The sequence below is a fragment of the Poecilia mexicana genome, unplaced genomic scaffold (genome assembly GCF_051168715.1).
Source record: "Poecilia mexicana isolate PSO_F unplaced genomic scaffold, ASM5116871v1 scaffold_20, whole genome shotgun sequence".
NCBI classification, from domain to species: Eukaryota; Metazoa; Chordata; class Actinopteri; order Cyprinodontiformes; family Poeciliidae; genus Poecilia; species Poecilia mexicana.
Window position 1 is genome coordinate 4,836,591 of NW_028263389.1, and position 17,744 is coordinate 4,854,334.

Here is a 17,744-nt window from a genome sequence, read left to right on the forward strand (position 1 = left end):
AACTGCATCCTTATGACCGTTCATTACACGCAGTAATCCATTTTCAATTAGTCTGATTTTCTACTTTCGGTTCACCTCTACTAAGCGTTGCACAATTTGGACTCTGAGTGAAGTTTCTATTTAGGAACCCGCTGTCAAGTGATTTTAACTGCTTTATAAGTAGCAACAGGCAAGTCAGGAGAGGTAGCTTCCTCTAACTGTGGCGCAAACTTTGGATCAGGAGCAGAAAGCAAAACTCAGCAAAGGTCTATAGATAACTTCTCCAAAAGTCGGTCAAATTATCCAATTTGCCACATTGGGTTTTGTAATTGATGATCCTGAGAAAAGTATTGAGGAGAGCATGGAGTTATAATTAAGGTTCGCAAGAATGTAGACCTGATGTGATTTCCCTAATCGTATCTACACGTACTGATCAGTTTACCTAAAGCCCTTCCACCGCTTCTTGACACGCCTGAAGACACGATGTAATGGATAACATAGACAGGAACTGATGGAGAACTTTTCATCTGGACGAAAGCTTACAAAACGTGTGTTCGGACATCTGGTCGTCTGAAATTTAAGAGACAATTTTGACCTAAGTTGCTTTTGTTGTGTCAAAGGGCAAGTTTTAGTGGATTTGACACTTTTTATGTAGTTATGTTGTGCTATGTGGTATTTTCACAACCGATAACCAAAGCATCACTCCCCTTTTTATAAGCGATTCTCTTTTGGTCTTTTGTTTAAAATTCTAATACAGAAAATTAAAGTCTGTGGTTGTAACAAGACAAAAAGAGGAAAGGTTTAAAAGGTGAATTTTACTGATGCACAATTACATGTTGAAGGAGCCAAGATACCAAAAAGAAAAAAAATCACAAAAGAAGTTACATTCTTTGGTTTTTTATGTTCTCATTGATGAAAATCTGTCATGAAAATCTTATCTAAATGTAAAGAAAAAAATCCAACAAAGTGTCCTGTTAGTCATCAGTAAGTGGGTACATGAAACTTCATAAATTGATAGTCTGGTATTTTAAAATTTATGCACAAAGCGCGTAAAATTTACCAAGCAATACTGAAAACAGATTTGTAAAGAGAATGCAAGTACAACTTAGAAGGAACAGATTTCCAAAAGATTTAGATTCAGAACGGCGTCGATAGAAAGATGCATTCCTATTAAAGGTGTCAATTTAAGGAACAAGCTTGACATGAGATAAAACAATCTAAATCTCTTTCTGCATTTAAAAGAAATGCGGAAATAATTGTAATGAAGCAATATTGAATAAGCTGATGTTTTGTTGTGTATTTGAAATACGTCTGTAATAGACTGAGCTGACTAACTTTCACTCATGATTTCGTTGTTACATGAACTATTGATATGCATTATTGAGCGAGTGAAATAAAAATGAAATGAAAAGTGCAGTCGTGCTTTCAAGAAGAAAAATCTGTAAATGTTCTAAATGTTCTTTGACCCATGACACTGTTAGGCAAACAAACTGAAACCAGGACACCGTGAACCAGCCCGACCCCATTCGCATTTCAGAGGGACAATAAAAGAGGCAGCACAAAAACATCGTTTTGATAAACTGCGTCTTGAACAAAACGTCTGACTTAAGCTGACTCTGTCATGCCAAATGTCTGAAATGGGTCCCATATGAGCGAAAACCGCTAATCTAGTGAACGGCGCTCAGCAACAAAACAGCACTTTGGGAAATTAAGAGCTGAAAAATGATCATTATGAGTAACGACAGGCTATTTTTCCACATTAAATAATTACAACTTTTAGAAAGCGCCTTTTTCCCCATCCCCTTAAAAAGTCACAACATCTTCACAGCAGATAGATCCAAAATTTTATTTCACAGAAACCTGGTGACATTTATTGCCATGGTAACACCGAATTTAAACATAAGGAAACAGAAAACAAAGGTAGGTGTGTTCAATACGTTACTCCCTCTTTAATCGTGAATATAATGTTTTACATGATAAGCAGCGTGTGTTACAGTGTCTACAGTATCCTTTTCATATTTTGGATCTTGTTCGCATATATGTTTATATATTTTTAAAGTGAAACTACAGGTGTAAATAAGCTAAGATTCAATTTGTGTAATATTAGAAAAACATATCTATTCAAAACAACATTATATATATATATATACACACAAGAGTGTTATTTAAAACCTTTCCATCACAGGGAGAGAGAGAGGATATGTTTCATGTCCTGCATAAATCTATAAAGCAATCCCAACTCGTCAGAAGAAAAGCTAAGAAAACAAAGAGAAACAACAACACAACCCCTCAAGGCACTTAATGATGCAAGAGGCAAATATCCAGAGCGCCACAGATCATAAACAAAATATTAACGTTTTAGACCCCGTCGGAAATTAAGACGGCTTGTAGTGATCAAAAAGGCATGTGGCCTTCGTAGAAAGAGTAAAAACAACATCCGAGCAGTCGTTAAGCTTCGCCATTCATCCATAAAGTGCAAGACCAGGCCGAGCGTGAGAGGCCATCAGCTGCAGCCCCCCCCCCTCGTTAAACGACGATTAAAGAGCAAAAGCCACATATGCGTCTGCCTCTCCAGAGTTGCTTAGATTGAAAAAAAAAAAAAACAAACAAAAAAAAAGTATGGCTTGTGTGTGTCTGTGACGTGTTCGCCAGGAACAGTCTGGGTGTCGTTTTCGGAGAAGTTAATTAGCACCATTCGCGATGTAAAAGACGGGCTGCTCTTCGCTAAGTCTTAGTTCACTACAATCTTTCTCTTGTAGTTTTAACTCACGGTCACTTGGCCGATCAAGTCACCTGAACACCCCGATGCCAACTGTGACAGTTGGGAAGTAAAAGTGTAAAAAAAAAAAAAATCTCACTTAGTGTTGAGTAAATTAAATACATCGAGTGTAAATAGCAAATTATTTTTACAGAAATTGCAATAATCCAGAGTTCAGAATCTTAAAGTGCAAGTGTTGATGTAAAATATTCCAGAGCTCAAACACAAAGCTGCATGTTAACATGTAGCTGTATGGAAGTAAACTGTCTGAAATGGTCTTTTAGTGTTACACTGCAAAAAACACAACTAAATCTTACCAAATGTTTTTGGTCTAGTTTCTAGTGTAAATATCTTATTACTTGAAATAAGACAAAAGTAACTTTTCAGCAAAATATAGGAGCTTGTTTAAAGCCAATAATTTCCTAATATTGGTGAAAAAGTACTAATTATAGTTGGAACTAGTACTTCTTCCACTTTTATAAAAGGAAATTCTGACTTTATTTGCTGATATGTTACTTGAAAGTCAGTATACTTGAAATAAGACAAAAGTAATATATTTGCAATAGAAACTACACCAAAAAAACTCGTTTTTTTTTTTGTAGTGTACCTTACATTATTAAACAATGACTGTAGCTACTAACACGACAGGAATCAGATGTGAGTTTTTTTTTTCTTTCTTCTATTTAGTTATGAAATGATTGGTGTACGGTATTGCATTTCATGTCTCCATCTTGATTCGTTGACGCTTCCAAACCACACTTGGCACTTAAAACAAGAGGGAATGTTGGCTTCACGATGCAAACCGAGGGCTTGTTTACACCGATAACAGTCAGTGGGAGCACAAAGTACCTGGATATCGACCGTGACAGAACCCACCTGGGTACATCTGCCCAGAAAGCCACAAGGGGGTGCTGTTTCTCAGTTTGGAGAAGCCGTCTTCTCAAAAAGGCAACAAACGTCCAGGGATGTCAGTGTTTGCTTTTGTTGTCGATTGTCGGTTCTGAAAGTCGTCAAGCCTTCAGGTTTCGTCGGAGCCACACTTTCCGCAGGCAAAATTATAACAAACACTCAACCTGGCAGAAGCAGGAGGAGGTTAGAGAGCGACCCGGATCGGCTTTTCGTCTTGAGGTTGTCGGGTTTTATAAAGTGTTTCGGGTGCCGGGTTAAATAACCCACAAGGGGCGTCAGTGTGAAACCATTTCCTCTCCGTGCATCGGGTCGAGCTCTGCCCCCTGTGAGGTCAAACAGCAGGTCCAGCCTGAAACATGGAGGAAGGTGAAGTCACATGAAAGTCAAAGCCAATTGGACGTTGGAGGGGAACGGGCGGAAAGAAAAAAGAAAAGGCTTGGAGTTGGGCTTCAAGTGGTCTTGTGGAACAGCTGAGTGACCTGGATGACCGGAGGGGAGGTGCTGAGCGCCGGGCCGCACCAACAGGCGGCGGACCGCACCGGCTGGAGCTGACACCTGCCACTGCCGAGACAAAACACACGTTACTTCACTTCTTACTGCAACTGCAGACTGATATTGTTATAGAGCAAAACATGGAGAAAGAGGTGGTGCTTTGCAGATGTATTCATAAAACTTTGACTTTTCCACATGTTGTCATGGCATAATCACAAACTTTAATGTCATTTATTGGGATTTTATGTATAAAGGACTTACTCAATTGTGACGTGGAAATAAAATTATAGATGACTTCAATCTTTTCACAGTAAAAATCTGAAAAGTGTGATGAAATTTAGATTCAACCAATCGTATCAGTGCAAGCTTGTTCACCTTACATTTTTGACCTTAGGCAGACTGAATGTTTTTGCCTTTTCTCAGTAAGATCCAAATTGTGAACATAAATTTTTCAAATCTTTCCATTCTCGTCCGGATGTAGCTCTGGACTTTGACAGGGCCGCTCTAAACCATAAACATGCTTCACTCAACACTGTACTTTACAGCGGGAAGCCTCCCTTCAGAATGAAGAGTGCTGTTAATTTTTGCCACATACAACATTTTGAACGTTGAAGTGATTTCCTGTCAACAGACTCTCTCACCTGACGACTGGATTTCTGACGCTCTTTTTGCCTTGGTGGGTTTACAGTTGTGAAAACATTTTCCTTTTCAGATATTCAAAGTTTAGGGCATCTATTTATACCTATGCCTGGTTTAAACGTCTATGCACCTTTCTTCCTGACGTGTCTGCTTGTGTTCCTTGGTCTTCATGATGCCGTTTGGTCACATTGTTCACTAAAATATCAACTTTGTGAATGAAATTATATTCAACATTAACGGGAACTCAAATGACATCTGCACTTTGGCAGATAAACCATATATCTTTAATTATGTCTAGCATAAATTCACTGAAGTCTGTTGGAATGTGACAAAATGAGGAAAAGTTCAAGGGGAGCAAATACTTTTGCAAGGACCTGCAGAACAGCCTGAGTTATGAGACAGCCACTGAAAGAGACGCACACAGTGAACACACACACCACTGTGTGAGAAGCAGTCAGCGAACGTGTTAGTTGTACAACATGACGGTCCTTTTCCAGCTAGCAGCTAGCAGCTAGCAGCGCGGCTCGTCTCAGCACAACTCTACACAGTGTCTGGTGGTTTTTAGCGGTGCACCGGCAAATCAGCCCCGATTTGCTGAATTTTCAGCGATTGGCTGATACTTGCATGTGAAACCAATATTATCTACATTTGCAAAAGTCTGAAAATCAGCCACTATCCCCGTTTTCTCTGCCATGAGAGGGCTGACTGATGGACCCGCCCATCTGGTCACATCCGCACATGCCCAGTTAGCAAGATTTTAGCCCGACTGAATGCTTACTAGTGGAAAACCCTTGTGACAGAGTCGAGCTGCGCTGAGTAGCCGTTGGTGGAAAAGGTCCAAATATGTCCAAAAAGGTTGGAAAGGCACAAAACATGGCTGCACAATAAATCCACACCACAGCTGGGGGGTCGAGTCTTCTTAGGTTTCCTCAACATGAAAGCCTTGCTATCAGCCAGGTATTGTGACACCACTATCCAGTGCATTTCTGTGGCCAGCAGCGATGTTTTTACTCGAAACATCAGCTGCTGAGCCTCAGGAGGTGAAACACTGGGCTTTGAAATGTGTCATCATGTCCACACACTGAAAGAAAGTAACCATGTGAGGGGGAAGACACCTGAACTTGCTACGGTGAAAAGAAACTCATCCCAGCTCTAACATCAGAATCTAAATAAGTAACATGTGCAGTGCACATGTTACTTCACGGCACCTGTGAAGTATTTCTTCACAGGTGCTGTGAAGAAATACTTCCCCCTGCTTACAGATTTCTTTTTTTTTTTTTGCCTTTTTGTCACACTTAATTGTTTCAAGTCATTCTACTGTGAGAAAACAAGAAAAAAACACAAGAAAATCCTTTTCCACAGCAACACCGACAGACCGATTTCAGGCATCAGACAGGAGAGACGCCAAAGTTAGCGGCACATTTAGCATGCAAGACTTGTAGAGACAGATGTGGGGAGGAAAAAAAGCAGCTTTGAACACCCTGACAACACGTAACAGAACACCTTTATAGCACGGGTGATGGGATGCGTGTTACTAGTAAGAATGCTGCAGTTCAGCCCGTCGAGTTCGCTTTCAGAATACCTGACGAGTAAAGACGCTGTGCTTTCAGACCGGAGCTGCCCTGCTGTGAAAGAAACCATCACAAACAGGAACACTGTAAAGACTAGAAAATAATTATAACGGTAATAATAATTACTGATTACTCTTCTAATCGTGGGGCGTCTGGTTTTGAAATCATGTTCGCTCTTGACGAACAAGCTCAGACTGGAGCCCAGATTTCTCACGTATTTCAGATACATTTCCCCAAATTAGACTGAATGGAGGCAGAAAGGAGGTGAAACTCCCTGTAGGTTCCAGCTGTGGAGGTGCGTGTGGCCAAATGCTTCCATCTTTGCTCTGTTTATGGCTGGGACTAATGATTCTTTTAGTAATTAATTAGTTTTGGGTAGAAAATATTTACAAACCAAAGAAGATTTTTTATCTTAAAAGCAAAATGTATATATATTTTTTGCATAGTTTTGGCTTGGTACGTTGCTCTTTCAGCAAATAGCCTTTTTTTGAGTCTATATAATCTATTGTGAACAACCAGGATTAAAATCTGAGTCTTTACATTTTTAAGAATATTTTGTGTTTTTCACTGTGAACCAGCTGAAAAGATCATCAGTATTGTTTCTGAATGTCTTTATTTTCCTGCTGAATGTGAAAAAAACGTGATTCTATGCACTTTATTTCTGGCCGTCCTTCAAAAGCTCTCTTTAAATGTACTCGTCCCTTCATTGTAAATAACACTGGTAAAAACTTAATCAGAATTATGTTCAGTAACTTTTATGGACATCATAAAACCACCATTTTCCTTCCCGTCAGATTGGATCACTGCAGTATTTATGCTTTTGCTGTAGCGAGGAATGCTTTTAAGAACTCGACTCTAATCAGTCTCGTCTGCAATCAATAGCTACTCTTCTGAAATTAGGGCCTCTTTCTTGGCTGCTTCTCTGATTCATGTTCTCCCCCTACGAGGTGGCAAATTGTCAAAGGAATAAAAAGTGACCAGAATGCAAGGCAAGAATCCAACGTGAAGGTTCAATTCACAAATATGGCGCAACATTTCGGATCATTTGTTCTGCACTGAATAAAGTTGAACGTTTAGCAGAGAAGTGAAGTAATTTAACACCTGGTGGAGTATCCACTCATGTATCTTTATAATATTTGCTGTCTGGGTGTGTGGTTTACCCCGTGTCGTCGGGCGTGTCCTGATCAGCCTCTGCTGCAGACGACTCCACGTCGGCGTCTGCACTGCTCTCGCTTCCCTGAGCCGACAGAGCGCAGGGAGACCCCGGGCTTCCTCCACTGCAACAATCACACATCCATGAGTAACAGGGTTGATAAAAACCCACTAAACATCAGTAAGGCGACGTTTGGTCTACTGACTTGGCGTGCTTCTCCAGCATCAGGATGGTCTGCTCCTTTTCCTCCAGTTTCCTCTTCAGAGAGTCGATCTCTTTCTGCTTCTCCAGCAGCTCCTTCTGCAGGCGGTAGTTGCTTTCCTCCAGCGTCTCACAGAACGCCTGAAGGGAGAGGAAAAAGCTTTAATCTATGACAGACTGATGCAAAGTTTGCTTTAGTAAATAAAAACTAGGGGCTTAATACAAATGCACAACAAACATTCTCTTTTTATTTTTTTCTTCTTCTTTGGGAAATAGCGTATTATTTCTCGTTCGTTTCACAAACTGCTAAAATACACAAATACCTGAGACCAACGCTGCTTTTTTCAATAATTTAAACACCAAATATCCCTTAATATGCATTAATACACTCTGGTGGGGACTAATTCAGCACTACTGCAGAAGCTAACGTCTAGTCTCTTCCTTATCTCCACTCTTGTGGTTACAACCAATCATTGCAAAGGAAAATAAATGTGCTAAAAATGAGAAGGATGCTCAGTTTCCATCTGACTTTAATGAATGAATCTTTTCAGATCCTATCAGTTCTGTACTCAGAGGATCAGTGACATCCAGTTCCTCAGACCCACTGCTGGTCCCAGATGAACACAATGTTTGAGCAGCATAAATTTAAAAAAGCGTTTCAGGAACATGAACGACTTCTCTCTCTGCAGAAGCAGAATGGTGCTGGTTCGGGTTTTCCTTGCCAGCCAGGTGTCAGGAAATGAGACCTGGCTGGACCGCTCCTTAAAGCAACAGAACTGCTCTCACACCGAGTTCTCCAAAAACACAAATCTGCCATTTTATGCCTTGTGCTCCTTTTCCAACCCACTCTGTTACATAACATGGGGGGGCTGTTCAAAATAATCCCAGCAAATATGACTAAAGCAGCTCAAAAATGCGGTAAGGTCTAAATATATGAGGACTATAACTTCAGAAACATCAGTAGGACTATTCCAGTCCTGTTCTAATCCGATACCGATGTCAGAAAATCGGTCTGATATCAGCCAAAATGTGAGTATCGGAGTATTATCTCTTGATAAAGCTCTTTCTAATATTCCGCACAACAAAATAAGTAATGAAAGTATACCTGATTTGTGCTGATATTGTATCAAGTCGATATCGGTATCAGCCAATACTCAAAGCTGCGATATCGGTATCATATCAGTTATACCAGAAAACCCCTACCTGTTTGCTTCAACAAAATAGCTAGAGGTGCACGATACACTCTTTTTTTCCCCACTTTGATACCGATATATGAGGTTAGATAGTATCTGAAACCGATCTGATACAGAAAATCAGTGCTGAATTGACACAAAACATTTATTTTAGAATTAGACTGAATAGATCCATTCTAATGGATCAGGCACATCATCACAGATACCAAATCTAGAATTTTATTTTTCAATATCGGGACCAATACAGATATTCATATCGGATCAGTGCATCTCTAAAAATAGATTCCTGCTTGTCATCTGTTGGTATAGAGAGTTCTCATCAAATCGTTGGTTATTACTGGATCAACAATCAGGCATATTACAAAGCTTCTACTGACTTTTACTCAACTGATTGAAAAGAGGAATAACTAGCTCTGTGTGTGCTTACCCTGCTCTCCTCAAGGCTGTCAAAAGGCCCAGGAGGATCATCGAGGCACAAAAACTCCCTCACTGGAAGGCTGTCAAAGAAAGAAAGCACAAAAACAGAACCACGCTTGATTTTTTTTAACACATCAGAGATAAAATTACATTCCAGGCTGTTTATATCAGATATCGATGCTGACTTCCAGTTAAGTTGAAATACACGGACAAAAAGCTGAACCAGCAGCGTCCACTAATACAGTTTTTCGAAGTACCAGTTGCCGATGTCTTTGTGTGCAACTAAGTTCTGCAAAAAAGCCTGTAGCCCCAGCTGCCGGTCCTCCAGGAAGTCGCTGTCGTAGTTGTCTTTAAACCACCTCTTAGGAGGCAGCGAGAGTCTGAAGCCGGGGAACATTTCCTTTAGCTGGAGGAAAAAAAACACACAGAGAACAAAAATAGCATAAAACTTACATAAACCAACAACTGTACAGGAAAAATTACCCATATGCCAGTCAGTAAATGTGATACTCTTTCTTTCCTTTATTTTTTGGTATTAGTTTCAACAAGCAGGATCCACCCTCCATTCAGAAACAGCCATTGTAGTTGAAAACAAGTCCAACATGGTCTCTACTGTTACCCTCAGCCTCACTGGGAGATCAAGTTTTCCAAAGGAAGACAAACTAGGAAATTACTCAACTTCCTCCTTTGACATGGAAAGTTGCGTTAGCTAGTGACCATTTACTAAATGTAAACCTTATGCAGTGGGATGAACTGAGTCATTTTACACATTAACACATTCCATTTGGCTGCTCTGATGGGCTATTTCACAGAAAACCTACAAACCTCAACAACTAAATACACGAGTTTCTCATTTTACCTCAAGAATCCAAAGGTTGATAAATATTAGCATCCAGAAAACAACGTCGCAGGCTAAACGGCTCACACAACGTAATCAAACTCTGCATATAATAAAACAGTGAAAAACAAAGTACGATGTGACACTATTACAAAAATACTCAGAAATGATCGGCGCGAACAGTGACACTTCGGAAGCTAGAAATACTGCAGGATTTTTGGAGGCGTCTCATGAAAAAGATTTTTAAAAAAAACAGCAGAGAAGACTATTCTATTATCTTTAATCTGAAAGAATGTGCAGACCAGCACGGATGGCCGCCAAACGCCTCAAGATTTCCTGTCTATGTAATGTGTATTAAACATTCCTTCCCCGAGGCGTGAGAGCGCCGTCCACCTTGTGGGCTCGGGTCTGCTTGGCTGTGTGGGAACAGAAAGATTCTTTGTGCAGCTCTGACCGTTTTCACCGCGCGCTCAAGAGAGAAAGCAGCCTGATAACAGAGTGTTTGCAAACACCAGCATGAGATAAAGATTGGAGCGGAAAACATCCTTAACATCTGGGACGGCTGCATGGAAACGCAGAAAAAAAATTTCACTACGAAAATAAATAACAATAAATAATCAAAAGCACCTTGTCGTTGAGTCTGGAGAAGTCGGTGTATCTTCTAAACACGACCCAGTTCTCGTCTTGACTCTTCCTCACCAGGAGCTTGTAAACCTGCAGAAAATGAAACTTAAAGCTGTAAGCATGTAGCGACGTGTGAAATAAAATGAAATCATTTTAGTAGGGGCGCACCGATTGCAGTTTTCTGGCTGACCGCCGATTACCGATCTTTTAAAAAGCCTAACTTACCGATTCTGATTTTGGCCGATACCATTTTTTTTGTCTGAAATGTTTCCTCTATATCAAGAAAGCTGCTGATTTGGCAACAACGAGGTGACTATTGTTAACTGTAAATGTGCAGACATGACCTGGTCGGGAGGTTTGTCAGTAAAACCTCTCTCATGGGAGAAATGAAAAGCACAGTGGTTGATCTTTAGTGGTTGATTTGCCGAGGTTGATAACATCGGTGGATAAGATCGGCTTCACGTGTAAAAATCGACCAATCACCCAAAATTAAGGAAATCGGCACCTATAAATCGGCTGATTGATAAATTGGTGCACCCCTAAATTTTAGCACTGCGGTCAATTCATGACACAATTCTTACTCTCAACACAACATTTAAAAAGTTCTGCTTATTTGGAGCGTAAGAGAATTTGTATTTTCACAGTTGTTTCTGTAGGCCAAGGCTGTTCGAAGCCATTTCCAGCCGCTGGACTGATTTTTGTGTGTGTTTGTTTTACATTATATTAAAGATTCCTAATTGGACTTTCTGAACCAATCGAAAGAACATTTGTTTCAGTTTATTTTTGTCAGCTTCAGTTCCTTTATTATTAATTTTAAATTGACTCTGATACTTCTAACTGCACCGACTGAACAAATTAAAGCTGTGTTGTTTATATATGTTTCACTGAGCTTATAGAGCTATTGGTGTATTTCAGTGTGCTGTATAAAATAAATGTGCAATTCATTGCATTTACGTTTGTGTTTAAAAAAAGAAACGTTTTAAATCAATTCAGGACTGATTTTCTGTATCAGATCGGTATTGGCTGATACTAAAACTCAGATATCAGTATCGGAATGGACATGAGTGGATTTGGATGCATCCCTCGTAAAAAATAAAAAAACAACTATGTTTTTGTGGCTTCAGTTTTTAAAAATTAATTTGTTTTTTGATCTGCAAGAATTTCTGAGCTGTAGATTTTGGTCAAGAGTGTTTGGACCCCCTGGTACAGTAAGACTGATCATCAGTAAAAAAACCTCCATCAAAGCAGTTGCTAGGCAATCATGTTGTTACCGTGAACTTGGCTCTCTCCTCCATGACCTCGTACCCCAGCACGGTCGGGGTGATCGGCCTCTCCTCCGCCTGCTGGCTCCCGGAGGGGTCAGACATGGAGCGAGGGCACGTCGAGTACTGGACGGACGCCTCCAGCGTCCCATTCACCCTGGCCTGGGGCAGGGGGCTCTGCTGCGGCGGGGGCGTCAGGCTGCGGTTGGCCCTGTCAGGGCAGCGCGACTGCCGCTGCGATCCCGACCCCCCGCCAGTCCGACCCCGCTCGTCTCCCGCCGACCTGGTGATGGGAGACGACGACTCGGAGCCACTGGAGACGCTTCCAAGAGATGCGGCGCGCTGCGGCCGCCTCAGCCTGCCGCCGGACAGCGCTCTGTTCATGGGGATGGGGACAGGCACGAAGGGTGAAGCCATCTCCCTGAGTCTGGCGCCAGAAACTGAGGCGTTTCACACCAACGCAGACCTTGGTTAGCCTCAGTAGTACGATGGCGGGGTCTAACAGCAGCGTTCAGCTTGACAGGATGACATTCACCCTGAAGAGGCAGTATGAAAGTATTTTCATGTTTTTAATTAAATAAACAGAGAAAACGTCACATTGCTTGAAATGTGGTTAAATCTATGTTCTAATTGTGGTATTAAGGACATCAGATCAATTATTATGTACCACATGTCATTTACAATTTTATAATTTTACAGGGCTGGGCGATAAACCAAGGTTATCAAATTGAATTTCTAGTTTTTGAAGGCTTAATTTTTGAAAAATCTCTCTCTTTTTTTGCAGAATATGACCATAAAAAAAACTAAACAATAAAATAAATAATACATACTTATTTTTGTATTAATATATAAAAAACATTGCAATAATAAAGTCATAATATACTTACTTAATTATATTACCCAATTTTATTATCATAATTTTTAAATCACTCACTCAAATAATGACATTTTTAGTTGAATTCCGGGCACTTTTGGACTTCCATAGAGAAGTCTGCAAATAAAAAGCATAACATGTGACCTGCTTATATGACTGACCTGGATTTAAAATGTTTGTAGACGTGTGAACACATTCAGCATTGAAACAAAAGGTGTAAATAGAGCTAAAAAAACACTTTCATGGTATACAGTTGCAAACCTTACCTGGAAAACACGTCAGCAAAAACACTCATGATAGCATAAATAATGTGACATCGATCCTACTAATCCTACTATTTGACAGTTAAATAATCAGTCTTTCCATAATGAAGGTTATTTTATGAGCACTGTCACCTCCAGCGGAATATTAAAGTTATTCTGAGTTCATCTGAGTGTCAAGGCAGGCACAACTACCAACAAAAATATTGCACAATGGGGAATACTCTTAATGTGCTGACTAGGATGTTGATATTACAACACGAACTAAGCAGCCAACTCGCCGAAATAGCTTCGCAGAATTACGCAGCATTTTTATATGACTTAATAAAAGCGGTAAAATATAGTTTTCTGATGCAGTTCTCCGCAAACTAAGCGGGTAACATTTTGAACAGTGTTCGGTGTGCCTACAATCTCTCTGACAAGACTGGAAAAATAAGCTATCATTCATCGTGCTCACCTTAAGCTAGCAAGCTACAAAGGATAGCTGGAGTGGAGAACAGCTGACACACGTAGTAAATGGGACTCACCTTCAGCTTCAGAGCGAAATTTAATTCCTTTTAAATTACAGCTTTATTTATCAGAAGATTAAAGGTAAATGTCTGTTTATCATATTCCAGTTTATCCAGCGCATCCCGTCCAACCCTCTGTTAGCTTGTTTAAACTCAAACCGATCCGAGTGTTATGTTTTAGAACAACCACCTGGGGGCGCTGTATTACCACAGCGGGACAGGTTACACCATGGGTTACACACAAGTGATTTCTGACCAGAAAACAGTACTTTACGTCTGTTGCAGCTTCCTGTTTGCTATGAGACAATGATCCATATTTTAGCCTTTCAAAAGTCACATAACCTCATTAATTAACTCACTTTGTTTCACATCTTCAGTGTGAGCACCTGGACATGATGAAGAATCTGCTGCTGCTGCTGGGTCTGAAGCTGTGGGTCAAGTGGATCATGATAAGTTAACTAACTATATCTCTAATGTCACAGTCTCACTGAAAGTTAAACATATTTGCTTGCAAAAAACAAACAAACAAACAAACAAACAAACAAAAACTAAACAAAAAACAAACAAAAATGCAACCAAGCTGTTATAAGTAATTACAACACCAAGTATAAAAATAAACACCCCAACATTGTTTTTCTTTGTCCTTAATTTCTTATTGTAATAAGTTCTTCAGTATTATCTACGTTATTCAGTGCGATTCCACAAACGACCGCTAGGGGGAATGTGGGCAGGTTGGGGCATAGAAGAATATACCGTCCCGTTAGATGCTAAAGGAAGCTGAGCTCATCGTGTGTGATTCATCTGGTCTACATCACAGGTCAGTTAAAATATATTTTCATGAATGCAACAAATGTGCAACAGGTTAAAGAGTAATGTTTTTGTATAAGAGACAAATTATTATTCTGCTAAAACAGTGGATAATTAAAAGCTTAAATGTTTTTATATAAAAGTATGCATTATGTGTGCAGAATAGAAGTTGTAAAAGTTATTAAAGTAGCAAATTCATCCCGTTAGTGAGTTTTAGAGTCCTCAGCTGGGCTGCGAGTCTCAGAAAGTCTTACATCCAATTTGCGTCTCTGTCCACACCAAGTGTTCGCTAGTTCGGCCAAGTCCGTCACAAATTTGTCGATAAGCCAGGAATCCACAAGTTCTAAACAGCAGAAATCCTGTTACCATGAAAAAATCCAGGGTGAATCCCACGGGGTGTGTCCCCGCAGAATAAGAGGGCTCTCCTGTGCCCAGTCTTCTTATCATAAATTTTCTCAATTGCGTTGAGAGATTGGTTGTCCAGAACCATAATTTGCAGATTCGGAGGATGTGCAAAGAAAGGCTCCAAAAATAGAGAAAAAGACACGACAAAAACAGAGCAAGGAAGGCAGGCATGGGCAGGGAGGAGGGAGCAGAGGAAAGAAGCGTCCGCTTTCGCCGAGAGAGAGAGAGAGAGAGAGAGAGAGAGAGAGAGAGAGAGAGGGAGAGAGAGAGGGAGAGAGAGAGAAAGTAAGGACCATAATTATTTGCACAGTAAGCCTTCCAGGAATATGGTGGAAAGTGAGCTGGCTTTGCTGTTGCCTAGCAACATAGGATACATTACATTATTCCACTGATGGAATCTGATGATGTCAAAGTGTTATGATGTCATAGGGGACAGATACCTTGAATGTTCTGGATCTGAAACAAATTTCAGAACTCAAGTAGCAGCACGGAGGTTAGTTTTTCCATATTGGATTGTATTGGATTGTATTTTTTCGTAGCTTTTCTGATACATCAGTCAGACACTCAAAATGGCGCCAGTTCAAACTGATTTGTTAACAAAGGACCAAATTAAACAAATGACAAGAGATGAATTGGTTATCGTGCTTCTGGATTGGTTACAACGGTTTAGAGAAAGATCTGCAGCCCTCAGTAGGGAGGACGCACTACAGGACAATTTGGAAAAAGCTCAAGAAGAAATTGAGCTTCTAAAAGAGAAAATTGATAAACTCACCATAGAGTTAAACTGGTCAATCAAGCAAAGAAAAGACCTGGAAAGTCAGAGAATCCCAATGTTAAAACAAGAGGTAGAGAGCCAGAGTTCCCACAGGAATCAGCTGCTGTCTGAGGTAAAACGCTACAGAAATAAAATCAAAGAGCTTCAAACCTCTTTAAAAAAACAAGCGAGGGACTCAAAAGTGCAGATTGAGAAGATGGAGGAAGAAAAAATGCAAGTGATGTCTCAATTCACAGCATACGATACGAAGATTGAAAAGTATGAAAAAGAAGTGATGAAACTTCAGTTTGAAGTGTCCAGAAAGATCGACGATATCAGCTTGAAGAATAATGAGATTATGAGAGAAAAAAACAAGTACAGACTTCTTGAGAACAAGACAAAAATTCTGGAAAAGGAGTTGACTGAGACAGTGAAGGAAAATACAATTTTTCTGAAGAAACTTTCAAAAACTCCAACGGAGCAAGCCATAGATAAAACTAAGGAAGAGTTTTTAGCAAGGTTGAGTTTAACTTCAGGGGTAATACTTGAGGAAAAAATGCGAAACAGGGAATTAGTACAACGTCTGATGAGAAAAGAACGTGAGGTGAGTAAACTCTTGGAGCAGCAGGCTAAGACCGCCAAGCTCTTAGCCTCACAACCACAGCCACAGAAAGAGGCTGTGGTTGTGAAAAAGAGATTTGAGCCCACAGCGTCTGATTGGGAAGAGCTGAAGAACGAAAATAAAGCTTTAAATTATCACATAAAAACACTAATCAAAAACAGGGACAGGGATCAAAATAACATTAAAGAACTTACCGACCAAGTGTTTATGGTAAAGAAAAAGTACTTCAGTGAGAAGATGAAGCACGAGACTTTGAAAGAATCCTACGAGACTTTGAAAGAATCCTTAAAGAGCCAAGAGGTTAAGGAAGAGGATGATAATGCTTTGGAAGTTCCTAAAGATGAAAACAAAGTTCAAATCAATGATAAACAAATCAATGATAAACAAATCAATGATAAACAAGATGCTCTTCTACCATCCATCCAAGAAACAACCCTCCAGCTACCCAAAACAAAGTCAATTAATAATCTAAGAGTTCTGCCTCTGGGTGAAGGCAAGTTATTGCCAGACTTTAAAGAAGACACAATCATAACACCAGGAAAGTTAAAACAGCTTAAGCCAACACCCCCGAGCAAAAGGAGACCTGAAAGGCCGCCTCATTCACCATCAGTCAGGAAACGTTTTCTCAGGGAAACTGAGCAGAGAAAAGATAGCGGGCAACCTGGCAGGAGTGCCACAGAAGAGGAAGGTAAACTTCCCCCTTTAATGGTTAAAGGCAAAAATATATCATGAGGTGTGTTTCTGAGCCCTTGGGGCTGGACTTTAACCCATGGAGCCCAGCCGGGCACAGCCGAAGAGGAGAGGGTTGGGCTGCAGTGTCGAAGGGATGGCAGCAGAAGGAGGGGACCTTGATGATCTGATCCTCAGCTACAGAAGCTCCCTCTAGGAACGGTGTCAGAGTCTGGTCCTCATTCCCAGCAGTCACTCGGGCTCGTTTCCGATGAGAGTTGGACTCCGCCAAGGCTGCTCTATGTCACTAATTCTAGTCAATACTTTTATTGACAGAATTTTTAGGCACAGCCAAGGTGTTGAGGGGATCCGATTTGGTGGCCTCAAGATCGCATCTCTGCTTTTTGCAGAAGATGTGGTCCTACTGCCTTCATCAGGTCGTGATCTACAGCTCTCACTGGAGCGATTCGCAGCCGAGTACGAAGTGGATCAGTAACTCCAGGCCTGTTCTTGAGCCAGAAAATCTGGTTGGGATGCCTCCTGGACGCCTCCCTGGTGAGGTGTTTCAGGGAAGTCCCACCGGGAGAAGGCCAAGGGGAAGACCCAGGACACGATGGAGGGACTATACTTCTCAGCTGATCTGGGAACTCCTGGACCAAGTGGCTAGGGAGAGGGAAATCTGGGTCTCCTTACTTAGGCTGCTACCCCTACGTCTGCTTAGACTTTCTTTTATTGTTGCAGTTTGGCCATAACCATAATTTTCAACTCTAGATTAACTAATTAATTAATAACTTGGATCCCTACCTGT

At 40.6% G+C, this 17,744-nt stretch overlaps 1 protein-coding gene and 1 long non-coding RNA gene across 5 annotated transcripts; one reads left to right on the top strand and one right to left on the bottom strand.

Moving 5' to 3' along the window:
* Positions 1 to 774: 774 nt before the first annotated feature.
* On the bottom strand, positions 775 to 14,058 carry snx16 (sorting nexin 16). 4 transcript variants are annotated; one of them, XM_088001240.1, is made up of 10 exons: positions 13,698 to 14,058; positions 12,971 to 13,027; positions 12,046 to 12,572; positions 10,778 to 10,864; positions 9,570 to 9,718; positions 9,323 to 9,392; positions 7,707 to 7,843; positions 7,509 to 7,625; positions 6,360 to 6,402; positions 4,068 to 4,207 (listed from the first exon to the last, which is right to left on the bottom strand). In XM_088001240.1, the coding sequence occupies exons 3-9, from the start codon at positions 12,451 to 12,453 to the stop codon at positions 6,384 to 6,386; spliced, it is 987 nt and encodes a 328-aa protein (XP_087857366.1). In that variant the 5' UTR covers positions 12,454 to 12,572; positions 12,971 to 13,027; positions 13,698 to 14,058; the 3' UTR covers positions 4,068 to 4,207; positions 6,360 to 6,383. The 4 variants fall into 4 exon arrangements, with proteins under 4 accessions (XP_087857365.1, XP_014836921.2, XP_087857366.1 ...); XM_088001239.1 differs by lacking the exon at positions 6,360 to 6,402 and having other exon boundaries at positions 775 to 4,207; XM_088001242.1 differs by lacking the exon at positions 4,068 to 4,207 and having other exon boundaries at positions 4,838 to 6,402.
* LOC148153317 (uncharacterized) lies at positions 13,457 to 16,446 on the top strand. The gene is made up of 2 exons (XR_015761577.1): positions 13,457 to 13,761; positions 14,057 to 16,446. It is a non-coding gene; the product is annotated as an uncharacterized LOC148153317 (long non-coding RNA).
* The last annotated feature ends 1,298 nt before the right edge of the window (positions 16,447 to 17,744 follow it).